Raw genomic sequence first — 13,297 nt, forward strand, 5'->3', positions numbered from 1 at the left:
TCAGGAGTGAGGCCAGCTGGGTGGAGGGGTCATGGGCGGTTGGCTGGCTGGCCCCACCCCTGATCAGCCCCTATCGGGGCGGGCTGGCCATACCCCACCTGTGCACGAATTTGTGCACTGGGCCTCTAGTTATTAATAATCTTAATGTTAAGATTTCTATTAAATAACCTGGTTAGGCATGAATTTTCCTGAATTTATATTTTCCTCTAGTCTCTTTTATAGAAATTATATTTTTACTGGCTTTGAGGTTGAAATAACTTGGATTCAATTTAATTCCATGTTTATATTAATTTCTCCCTCCTTTAATCTTTTTGCAGGGGTTCCACTCTCAGTGGCAAAACACAGTGGTGGTTATGAAAACTCTCCGGGTAAAAAAATGTTTGATAAAGATGTTCTGGAGGAGGATTTAGAAAGCGATAGTGAAATAGGAAGTGATGAAGAATTTGAAGATGGTATTACAGGCATTGGTAGAGCTTCAGCTGATGACGATAACAGTGATGAAAATGAGGAAGATGAGGATGAAAATGATGATAGTGAGGATGATGATGAAAGTGACAGTGGCCCTGATCTTGCAAGAGGTAAAGGAAATATAGAAACTAGTTCCGAAGATGAAGACGATATGGCAGATTTACTTCCAGAGGAATCTGGTTTTGAGCATGCTTGGAGAGAACTAGATAAAGATGCTCCTCGGAGTGATGAGGTAATGTTTTGAATAAATAAGATAATTTGTGAAGAACACCATACAAGTAGCTTTTATGGATGGTGGGACTGATGTCATTAAATTAAGTGGGAAACGCTTTATTGTTAAATAATAACTATGATTCTGATGAAAACCTCTTGGTGTCTGTCTAAGCAAATAAGGAAGTTCTACATAAATAATTTAATATTACATGAAATTATTAAAAAAATAATTTGGTTTTAGATCCCATTCCATCTATTAGAAATGCTACAGGATACCATGCTCAACTTTCTTGTTTATGCATGAGTGGCAAAATAGCAAACTTGGTAGTGAAAAAATCAGATCATTATCATGTTCTTATTCAAGAACTATCAAAGGAAATGTTTATCTGTTGCAGTTTTACTATTGTGTGAGCTGAAGTTCTCTTTTTTTATTTCTTAGATTACACGTCGATTAGCAGTTTGCAACATGGACTGGGATAGATTAAAGGCAAAAGATTTGCTGGCTCTGTTCAATTCATTTAAACCTAAAGGAGGTGTTATATTTTCTGTCAAGGTGAGAATTGTTTTTATATGGAAGTAAATATTTCTAAGCGTTTAAATTCATTCTCATTTTTTTAAATCATAGTTTTCCTTTTAAAGGAAATAATTTATTCGGAAGTTGTTTGATACAGTTAGGCATGAAACTGATATAGCAAGGTATAATAAAAGTTAGAAACAAAGAGGTGAAATTGTTACTATTGATGGGTTATGTGATTGTCTATGATTAAAAAACCCAAACAAATCAATAAAGACGTTATCATAAGCTCAGTAAAGGGGTGGGGTATAAGATAAATATTTTAGAAATAAATTGCATTCTTCATTACCAGCATTAACCCTTTGCACTCGCTTGCTTTTTTCTCGATTCCTTTATTCTACTCGGGATTTAATTTTTTAAATACCCCAGATTTTACAAAGCGTGGCAGTAGAATAAAACCTGGAGTTTCTTTTCATACAAACTTATTTATTTGGATTTTTTTATATTTCAAATTATTGATACATTCAAAGATTAATTTTAATCTCAACATCCAAGTGCAAAGGTTAACCAATTAAGAAAAAATCTACCTTAGCATCAGAAACATACAAAATCCTTGAGAATTACCTTAAACACATGACCTATATGAAATAAGCTATAACTGGATAAATTTGAAAAACCTAAATTTTGAAATACCATATTTTTAGAGAGCCAGCATTATGATTAAGAATCTAGGCTTTGCAGTACCACAGACCTATGTTCAAATCTTTTCGTTTGTTTGTTGCTTTTTTGTTGTTCACATCTTGATTCTGATAAATGCTATGTGACCTTGGGCATTTTATTAATCTCTCAGATGTGTTTTCTCATCTGACAAGTAGATAAAACAATACTATTTTCTAGTGTAGTTGTAAGGATCGATTGAAAAGGATCTCACACTGAGTATTTAGTACAGTGCCTGAAGCAGCTCTAAATAATTATTATATTTAAGATGTTCTACAGTTTTAGTGTAGTTTCGATCAAAATCTCATTTCAAGAGAAAGTTAAGAAAAAGGATACCAGTATCATATAAAACAGTGGTTCTCAACCTTTCTAATGCCGTGACCCTTTAATACAGTTCCTCATGTTGTTGTGACCCCCAACCATAAAATTATTTTCGTTGCTATTTCATAACTGTAATTTTGCTACTGTTAATGAATCGTAATGTAAATATCTGTGTTTTCCGAAGGTCTTAGGCGACCCTGCTAGAGGTTCTCAACCTGTGGGTCGCAACCTCTGCTGTAGAGCCTAAGACCACAACATGAGGAACTGTATTAAAGGGTCACGGCATTAGAAAGGTTGAGAACCACTGATATAAAAGAATAAACAAGTAAGGATGACTAATAAATTTTTGAGAAATCATACCAGAATTAAAGGACCCTACCAGTTATAATTTCTATACATTTTATAATGCTATGAGTATTAACAGGTTTGGGTAAAAATAAGGGGACAAATAAATGGAATGGTATAGATAAAAAGTTTAAATAATGAGGTAGATCATGTCATTGAGACAAGTCTTTGCATAGAGAACTTAGTTCAGATCCCCACCTTATGAGAGCCCCAAATAAACTCCAGATAAAGTAAAGGAAAAAAATTAAAAACCAAACTACAGAAATAGAATTGTGTTTTTGTTAAATCTTGAGTTTTAGGAGATGGTTAGTAGAAATTTCTACACTTAGAAAAGGAAAAAAAAAAAACACACAAAAAGAATCAACAGATGTGATTACATATGTATTTTTAAATTCTACATCAAATCCTATTATATGCAACTCAAAATAGTAAGAAAAACTCACCCCCAGTTGATAAGCTGCATATTTCAAACAATTCCAAAAAATATGTATTAGTTAAATGTATATTAAGCCTAGTAGTGTCAAGACAATGCAAATTAATATAGTTATATTTTCTTTTTTTAATCTTCATTGTTGAAAGTATTATAGAGGTCCTCCTTTTTCCCCCATTAACCTCCTCCAGCCCAGTCCCGGCCCCTCCTACACTCCTCCCCATACATACAGTTATATTTCTTGACTCAAAAGTAGTCACAATATGAAAATACCAAATCCTAGTGAGGATGAATCCTTTTTCTTATACCAAGACTATATATATCTAATGTACATGATAAGACTGTCACGTAAGAGTGCCTTTCTATTAAAAGGAATGTCTTTAAAAAAAGCATTGAATCAATTATGTGATTTAGAGATAAGGTAGGTATTAGAAAATTGTTTTTCTTCATTATGTTTTATACTAGAGGCCCAGTGCATGAATTTGTGCATGGGTGGGGTCCTTTAGGGTGGCCTGTGGAGATCGGGCCCCAGCTCACGCCCCCAGCCTCACAGCCCCAGCTTGCGCCCCCAGCCTTGCAACCCCTCAGCCCTGGGCCTGGCACCCCACCTTGGCCTGGGGCTGCCTGCTCAGTCATCCCACCGAGGTCCAGCTCTCATCAGGGCTCATCGGGGCTGGCAGTGCCTCTACTGCTGCCCCCTGCCAATGCCGCATCACCAAAGCCTGCCATATTCCATGCTGCCCCCTGGTGGTCAGTGCACGTCATAGCGAGTGGTCAAACTCTTGGTCTCTGGGTCGAAAGACTGCCTGAGGGGACAATTTGCATATTAGGCTTTTATTATATAGGACTAGAGGCCAATGCACGAAATTCATGCACGGGGGGTGGGGTGTCCCTCAGCCCGGCCTGCAACCTCTCCAATCCGGGATCTCTCGGGGGATATCCAGCAGTCGGATATCCCTATCGCAACCCAGGACCACTGGCTCCTAACCACTCGCCTGCCTGCCTGCCTGATCGCCCCTAACCATTCTACCTGCCTGCCTCATCGCCCCTAACTGCCTCTGCTTGCCATCCTGATCGCCCCCTAACTGGTCCCCTGCCAGCCTGATCGCTCCCTTACTGGTCCCCTGCCAGCCTGGTCACCCCCTAACTGCCCCCCTGCCAGCCTGGCCATCCCCTAACAGCCCCCCTGCTAGCCTGGTCGCCCCCTAACTGTCCAGAAGGAAGTCAGATGTCCAGAAGATGTCCAGTCAACCTGGTCTAATTAGCATATTACCTTTTTATTAGTATAGCTATTTCTTTAATCATTTTTTGTTTATTTACCAGTTAGGGGGCAATCAGGCTGGCAGGGGACCAGTTAGGGGGTGATCAGGCCAGCAAGCAAAGGCAGTTAGGGGTGATCAGGCAGTCAGGTCAATGGTTAGGGGCCATCAGGCCGGCAGGTAGAGTGGTTAGGGGCCATCAGGCAGGCAGGCAGATGAGCGGTTACATAAAATATACAGTCATTTTTCATGTGTATGTTTACATTGAGTTCCTTTAGAATCTTGTTTTTGGTGGTGGTGTTTTTTTAATTTTTCCATTGGAGCCCTGAACCATCTTGTCCCAGTTGATAAATAGAAGAGATATTCTATTTTTGTTCTCAAGTCCCACATCAGTTACTCTCCAGCCAAAATGATCATTTTTAAGGAGATTCCTCAGGATGCTTTAGCTTCCTATAGTGGGTTTGGAAGTGAGGCAACTTTGCTGTGTTCATTGAGTCCAATTGTAAATTGGAGTTACTGACCTTAATAGGTCTGGATGTTGAAAGAAAAGGAAAGTATAAATTGCATTGATTTTATTTTTTCTATATTTAGATATATTTTTCAGAGTTTGGAAAAGAAAGGATGAAGGAAGAGCAAGTTCAAGGACCAGTCGAGTTATTAAGTATTCCTGAAGATGCCCCTGAAAAGGACTGGTATTAAATTACTATAGATAATAAAACTAAACCTTATAAGTTGTGTTACTAATTCAGAATTCTGGTCACTTTGAAAATTAGGACTAAAGTTTACACATGCCGTTTATAGTTAAAACAACTTGCAAAGCAGATTAAAATCTGTCAGAAGTGGCATACTATTCCAACAATATTTTGTGTGTGTATTCCTGTTTTTGTATTCATTAAAATAATTATTGCTTTTTCTGGGATGTATCTTTCCACATAAGCGGCATTGAAACTATTTGTCTTCAAGCTATGTAATTTTCCTAATTTGAGTATTAAATACAAAAATAAAAGATAGATAACTTTGTCACGTTAATGTTATATAGAAAAAAATTAACAGTTTTGAAACCACTAGGTGGAGCTATGTGTGCGCTTAATAAAAATGGTGGTTAAGTACTACATTATTGGTGGCAGAAGAGAGCAGATGGAGACTATAACTAGAACTAATGCTTTCCTAGTATATTTTATAATACAGTGCTTGTCCATCAGTTTTATTTGAAAAGGGTATTTGAGGTACCAAAACAAATAAAAACTAAATTAACAGGTAAGCACTTGCAATTCTTATACTCTCCTTTTCTAGATACCAAATTCCAAACAAAATACCTAGTTTGTACCTTGTCAGAATAATAAGTTGAACTTAAGTGTTTAATGTTCATAAAGGCAAAGTCATGGAGGAAGAAGAGATTGGTATGAAGGTTATAATATATTTTTCTTGAGACAATTGCATTTATTTCTTAAATGTCGATAGGTATTTGTGTTCCTGTATAAGTAAGCTTAATGAGTTTTTCCCGTTTTAGGACCTCTAGAGAAAAATTGAGAGATTATCAATTCAAACGACTAAAATACTATTATGCAGTAGTAGACTGTGATTCTCCTGAAACAGCTGCTAAACTTTATGAGGATTGTGATGGCCTGGAATTCGAAAGTAGTTGTTCCTTTGTAGATCTGAGGTAATCCTGAGTGTCTCTTATCAATTTAATCTTGTAGTAAATGTGATTATAAGAAATAAAATATTAAAACTGCTCTTTTTTTACATGTTTTTTATTGATTTTAGAGAGAAAGGGAGAGGGAAAGAGAGAAACAAATGATGAGAGAGAATCATTGACTGGCTGCCTCCTGCACACCCCCTACTGGGGATCAAGCCCGAAACCCAGGCATGTGCCCTTGACTGGAATCGAACCTGGGACCCTTCAGTCTGCAGGCCAACGCTCTACCCACTGAGCCAAACCGGCTAGGGCCATATTCTCTTTTTTTAAAATATATATATTTTTATTGATTTTAGAGAAGAAGGGAAAGGGAGAGAGAGAAACATAATTGTGAGAGAGAATCATTTCTCGGCTGCCTCCTGCACTCCCCACCAGCCTGCAACCGGACATGTGCCCTGACCAGGAATCGAACCATGATCTCCTGATTCATAGGTTGATGCTCAACCACTGCGCCATACCAGTTTGGCTATTTCATATTCTAAAAGAGGATTTTTTTCTTTTGGAAGAACTCTGTCCTGTGGAACATCACTCTTAAGAAAGAAAACTACACTCGGCCAGTGTGGCTCAATAGTTGAGCATCAACCTATGAACCAGGAGGTCACAGTTTGAGTCCCTGTCAGGGCATATGCCCAGGTTGCACACGCGAGCCCCATGGGGGACATGCAGGAGGCAGTCGATCCATGATTCTCTGTCATCATTGATGTTTCTATCGTTCCCTCTCCCTTCCTCTCTGAAATCAATAAAAATATGTTATATATTTTATAAAAAAAGAAACTGGAATGAGAAAATGCTCAAGTATTTTGTATGAGCCACCCCACATTTGTATCCTTTCAAATATGTTGGCTATGTTTTTAGGATGATGGGTTATATATAGTTATATTTCTTGGCAACTGTGTTTTAAAATTAGGAACAAGATGAATTACTTTTAAAAAAGCGTTGAAGTGGGGGCAAAGGAATTGGCTAATAAACTGGTACTTCTAGATCTGTGTTATCTAGTACAGTAGCCACTAGTCGCATCTGGCTATTTAAATTTATTTAATTAAAATTTAAAAAATACTCCCCTGGCCAGTTTCTCTCAGTAGTTAGAGCACCAGCGTGAGGACCAAAGGGGCGTGGATTCAATTTCCAGCCTAGGGCATGTAGCTCGGTTGCAGGTTCCACCCCCAACCCTGGTCGGGGTGTGTGTGGGAGCCCCAAAAGTTGATGTGTCTGTCTCACTTCACTGTTTCTCTCTCTCTCTTTCCCTCCCCCGTCCTCCTTCCCTTCCACACTCTCTGTTCTAAAGATCAATGGAAAAAATGGGTAAAGATTTTTTTTAAAAAAGTTTAAATACTTACCTGGGCAGGGGAGATACCATCATTATGAAGGCGCTTTTCCCAAGGCAAGGTTTATCCATTGCATTCCGGATTTGCTGACCCCTGCAATTTCTCCAAATGTGTGAGAAACTCATTTGCATAATTTGTGGTAGTGGAGGACTGAGAAAAAAAACATTTCTTTTCAACTTAAAATTTATTTGCTTAGATACAGAACATTGCCATCATCACAGAAAATTCTGTTTAATAACACTGCTCTAAGTGCTGCTCAGTGAAAGAGTGGATGGAATTGCTGGTATTGTCTTTAGACTTGGGCATTATTTTCACCATGTGCTCAGGCTTCACTGACCCAGAGGTGAAAAACCTTAGGTGGTTGTGACTGTCAGTTCTAAGGAAATGGGAAGCTGAACTACTGTACCATTTTGTCATTATCCTAGTCCTTTGGAACCCAGTAAACCATTCTACTATGACACTTTTCAATAGAAACTATTTCTTTGTGTGCAAGTTTGTTAGAGGCTTTGTTCTCAAAATGAAATATTTTAAGGGGAAAATGCATCAGTTCTTAGTCACTATGACTTTCATACTTTAAAGCAGCAGTCGCCAACCTTTCGGACCTCACGGACCGCCAGTGGTCCGTGGACTACTGGTTGGTGACAGCTGCTCCAAAGGTTTCCTTAAACCAGCGGTTGCCAATCTTTCGTACCTCATGGACCACCAGTGGTCTGCGGAACACAGGTTGGCAACCGCTATTTTAAAGGCATTCCAACTGGTAGAAAAATACAAATAAAAATTTGGAATTGGTATTTGTGGTAAGATTTTAGCATGCTTAAATATATAGCAAGAAGGGCATATCTCATAAGGCAAGCTATTTCCTTCTCTTATCTGTTAACAATTTCAATAGGAGGTGCTTGTTTTGAATGTTTAAATAGTAGTTACCAAACATTTGTTAGAATGTCAAACTCTGGGTATCATGAATTAATGTTAAGATGTTCTTTTCAGGGTTGTTCTGTGTTTCTGTTTCCTTTTTGGGACATTTCTATGCAGTGTTAGAATAAGCTCTGGCAGTGCCTAGAAAGTCAAATCAATGACCGTGGAAAAACTTTACATTCACTGTTTTATTTTGTCATATGTAAAAGAAAATAGAGTTTTCTGCTGCAATCCTATTATCTAGGGAAAACTCTCTTCATCTGCTCCAAAATATGAAAGCATGCTTATTAATAACAGTTAAGTATATTAGTCTCAAAAAATATTTGTTTTTCTTCTAAGTGTGTGCAAAAGTATAGCTGGAGAAGGATGTTATGTAGATATAATAAACCTCAATTATCCACTCCTCACCCCCAAAAATTATTTTTATGGAATATACAGCATATGCTTTTCTTGTGGAATTAAAATCTCCTATATAAATTACAAAAGCTAAATACTGTAACCATGGATTATTTAACTCTACTTCTCCCGCGCCCCCAATTCCTTAGCCTGATGCCTAAGAATTGTGTATCAGTTATTTACATTTAACAGCTATCTACTTGTAGAAAAAATTGCAAGGTAAGATTGTTAGGATTTTTTAGTCTTGAAGAATTAACTTTAAGCTTTTCCTTATTTTCAGTGACACCTCATGTATATGATACTTTATATTCAGAACATTTAACCATTAATAATTCTATTTGATCTTCAAAATATTATATAGCAAGCCAATGACTGTGCTTTCAGGAGTCTAGTTCTTTTTGAAACATGAGGGACCCATGTGTGTTTGCACCTGACTCATATTAGCTGACTCCTAATTCAGGGTTTCTACCTACACAGAGTTCACTTAAATTTAATAGAATTACAGATTTATAGCTTATGAATTTCAGAAGTTTTGTGCCAAGGTTATTTCTAACATTGTTTGCCTCATCTACATGTGTGTTCTGTAGAAACTTTTATATGGTATGTATGTATAAACTACAACTAATTAGAAGAGATTCTAAACTCTGGTTGTTTATTACTGTAGCATATGTTTAAATACATTTATTTTCTCTTTGTTTCTTAGGTTTATACCAGATGATATTACTTTTGATGATGAGCCCAAGGACGTAGCCTTAGAAGTGGATTTAACAGCATATAAACCAAAATATTTCACATCTGCTGCAATGGGAACATCAACGGTATTTCTTAACTTTTAAAAATGTGTAGCTGGACTCTGTTGTTTTAAGAAAAGACTTCGTGTACTATTTACTATAGAATCTTTAGAAATGGACAGTATTCAAAATTTTAATGCACAAGTATAAATAGAAATGAGACAAAAGTGTATTTGTATTTTTATCTACCACGTTTGTCTGAACTTATTTACAGACTTTTGTTATGCTTTTAAGCCCGAGTCAATTACCTGTGAATGTGTTTTTTTTCTTCTCTCTTTCCCACACACTCTTAATCAACTAGATTCTTTAATAAGTAATATGTCAGTTATTAATATCCTAGGGAATAGTGGGAAGGAGGTAGTGTAAAGATTACCTCAAATTCTAGTTAAAAGAAGACTAGTGGAAATTTAAAATAGAAACACATTTTTTTCTGCAAATATGATCCAAAATTGTAAAAAATAATTGAAGAAGAATAATTCGGGACTACTAGATGTCACATTAATGCTTAATAACACACAGCCAAAAGATTTCTGTTGAATTAGTTTATTATTTTGCTACATACCCTCTCTTCTCTTCCCCCCATTAACTTTCTATCCTCAGCTGGACCCCCACAGAAGGCATATAGGCTTCTCATTGCGTTTCTTGTGACAAACCACCATGCTCTTCTAAGAACAGGCTGGTAGCAGAGAGAGGGGCTTCTGTATCTGTCAGGTGCACGTCATGCATGCTGTGATGAGCACTGCATGGCCTTGATTAGTATAACCCCACCATTATGAATAAGTGAAGACTAAAAGATTCAATCACATAAAATGTAGAGTCATGTTATTTTAAGACTAAAATGTGACCAGAGCAAGCCTGTACAGTCAGCCAGTCTGGAGTTCCTAGGGTCTGGCTGTATTATCTATATCTGTCCCAGTTCCAGCAGTAGTTTTGTGGTCATCAGCTCAATCTTAATTATCAGAATAGGGATAATTCTGAATCTTGTGACCAGTTAGAACCAAGGCAGTGCCAGCTATTTTAAGGATCAGATTCCTTGGTTAATTGGTGCCCATTTTGTTGTCCTGATCTGGGGATATTAGTCTGAGGAAAGAAAACAATGATGTAGAACCCATCCTGTTATGAAGATAAAACCATTACGACCCCATCTGGGAATGGGAGCTGCATAGAGGACAGGAGCCACCAGTTCCTGTAATGAACTTACTACCTGTAATAAGTTAATGATAAATATTCTCTCTGTTTTATTGTTATTGATTAGAGAGAGAAACATCAATTTCTTGTTCTACCTATTTTTGCACTCATTGGTTGCTTCTTGTATGTGCCCTGACCAGGGTTTGAACCCTGCAATCTTGGCATATTGGGACAATGTTCTAACCAATTGAGCTACCTGGCCAGGGTAATGATAAATAGTCTTTAACAAGTTTGGGTGGCTGACATTTCATATTTACTTGTTTTTCTTTTTCATTGGTGAAAGGTGGAAATCACTTGGGATGAAACTGATCATGAAAGAATTACAACACTCAACAGGAAGTTTAAAAAGGAAGAGCTTTTGGACATGGATTTTCAAGCCTATTTAGCTTCCTCTAGTGAAGATGAAGAGGACATAGAAGATGGACTACAAGGTACTTACTTGTTAATCTTCTGGTGTTCTACATTTGTAAGCATTTATATGCCTAATCTAGACTTGTGAATGGAAATATATCTTTGGCAGTAGCTTAAAAGGGAATACCAAACTAACTCTTAAACTGTCGGCAACAAAAAGTTTAGTAATCGGAATTTTTATTAAAAAGTATTTTCTTGGTTGCAAATGCTTTAACCTTAAACATTTCCTTTAAAACTTGAACAAAATAGATCCATAGACATAGAAGCATGGAACAGACTGTGGAACCTCAGAGGGAAGGTTGGGGAGGATGCATGGGTGGGAAGAGATCAACCAAAGAACTTGGATGCATATATGCATAACCCATGGACATGGACAATAGGGTAGTGAAGGCCTGTGTGTGTGTGTGTGTGGGGGGGGGGGGGGTTGGTCTATAGGAGGTCAGTGGAGGGGGGAAGGAGGATATATGTAATACTTTCAACAATAAAGATTTAAAAATTTTTTTGACCTAACCAAAAAAGCTTGGTTGGTAGACTTGTCATGGTTCATATAGTTATGCAATCTCTTAATAAATTAGTAAAATACTTTACTACCCCGTTTTTTTTAAAATAAGAGCTTCTTTTGGATTGATTGAATATTTTTTACATTTTATTCCTCAACTGATTTAGAAAGTAGACTCTGTTTTTGTTTATTTAGCGATTGTCCTAGAAATCATGACTTACATCCCTAACTTAGAAAAGTTTACTGGTAATTAATATTTTTACTGCCCTATATTATACAATAAATCTTAAAGCAACTTTTATGGTATCCTGTGTATTATAATTCTGTTTTGTTTTGTTTTTTCATTCCCATAGACATTAATATTACTATTTTATACTACCTTTGTTTAAATTTACCCATATTTCCTCCACTTTTTTCCCTCTATTCTTTTCTAAATCTTATACTTCTGTCTGGGATCATTTTTCTTCTGCCTTAAGTAAATCCTTGGTAATTTCCAATAGTATCATCTGGTATCAAACTCTCTTGAGTTTTAGTCTAAGAGTGTCTTTATTTTGCCTTCACTTGTATTTTTACCAGTGAAGGCATTTTCCCTGGTAAAACATTCTAAATGGACAGCCCTTTGCAACTGCATTCTGGCTTCATTATTGTTTTTGAGAAGTCAGCTATCAGCTTAGCTTTTTCAGTCTTTTGAAGGTTGTCTGGATTTTTTTCTTGAACTGCTTTTAATGTCTTTCTTTTGTCCTACAGTTTTACTGTAAACTAAGAGTAGGTTTTATTTATTGTGTGTGGAGTTTGTTGGCATTTCTTGAATTTTGGCGTGGTATCTTTCATCAGTTTTGGAATATTCTTAGCCATTATCTATTGAGATATTTTTTCTTCCCTCTCCCTCTTGGATTCCAGTTAAATATTTGGTAGATCTTTTCACTGTAACTTCCATGTTTCTATTCTAATATATATATATATTTTTAAATATATTTTTATTGATTTCAGAGATGAAGGGAGAGGGAAAGATAGAAACATCAATGATGAGAGAGAATCATCAATTGACTGCCTCTTATACGCTCCCCCCACTCCCACGGGGACTGAGCCCACAACCTGGGCAAATGTGCCCTGACCGGGAATCGAACCATGACTCCCTGGTTCATAGGTCAGTGCTCAACCACTCCAGCTGGGCTACTCTCCTATATTTTTATCTATTGTCTCTCTGTGTTGGATTCTGGGTATTTTCTTCAGACCTGTCTTCCAGTTCACTAATTTTCTTTTCAACAATGTTGAAAATGCTGATAGATCTATGCATTGAATTCTTAATTTTGGTTATAGTATTCTTTAGTTGTAAAGGTCCTATTTAGCTATTTTCCAAATCAACAATATCTTTTTATAGTTTTCTTCTCACTGCAGATACTTTTAACACTTTTATTCCTGTAAACAGAGTAAGCATGTTTTATAGTCTTTGTCTGTTAACTTCAGTATTTCAAATCTTTGGGGGTTGATTTCTGTTTACAAGATAATTCTGTTTATCTATGTGCCTGGTTAACTTTGTGAGCTGATTTGATATTTTAGGTGAGAGTACCTCATCAAAGAGAACCTTCATTTACTCTGGTCATTCTGGGGCCACATCACTGCATTTTAAGGCTTGAGGTTCCTTGGATTTTGTGGGTGATGCAAGCCTTCATGAGGGCTGGTTTATTTCTGTTTGGCCCTTGCTATGAGAATACATTTCTCATAGCAAGGGCCCTGCTTAATTCAGGGGTCCTAATTGAAATCCCCTCCTTTATGGTCATTAACTTTTGTCCTCATGGCACTGCC

At 37.0% G+C, this 13,297-nt stretch overlaps 1 protein-coding gene across 3 annotated transcripts in view; it reads left to right on the top strand.

The window, feature by feature from the left end:
* Positions 1–13,297, top strand: part of ESF1 (ESF1 nucleolar pre-rRNA processing protein homolog) — a 68,253-nt gene that overhangs the window by 8,726 nt on the left and 46,230 nt on the right. For all 3 annotated transcript variants that reach the window (XM_079783744.1, XM_079783743.1, XM_079783745.1), the window contains exons 3-8: positions 318–700; positions 1,121–1,234; positions 4,859–4,959; positions 5,778–5,930; positions 9,306–9,420; positions 10,865–11,012. In XM_079783744.1, coding sequence (XP_079639870.1) covers positions 318–700; positions 1,121–1,234; positions 4,859–4,959; positions 5,778–5,930; positions 9,306–9,420; positions 10,865–11,012 — 1,014 coding nt within the window. The remainder of the gene's footprint in view (positions 1–317; positions 701–1,120; positions 1,235–4,858; positions 4,960–5,777; positions 5,931–9,305; positions 9,421–10,864; positions 11,013–13,297) is intronic.

The sequence above is a fragment of the Cnephaeus nilssonii genome (assembly GCF_951640355.1).
Source record: "Cnephaeus nilssonii genome assembly, chromosome: 11".
In the NCBI taxonomy this organism is placed as follows: domain Eukaryota; kingdom Metazoa; phylum Chordata; class Mammalia; order Chiroptera; family Vespertilionidae; genus Cnephaeus; species Cnephaeus nilssonii.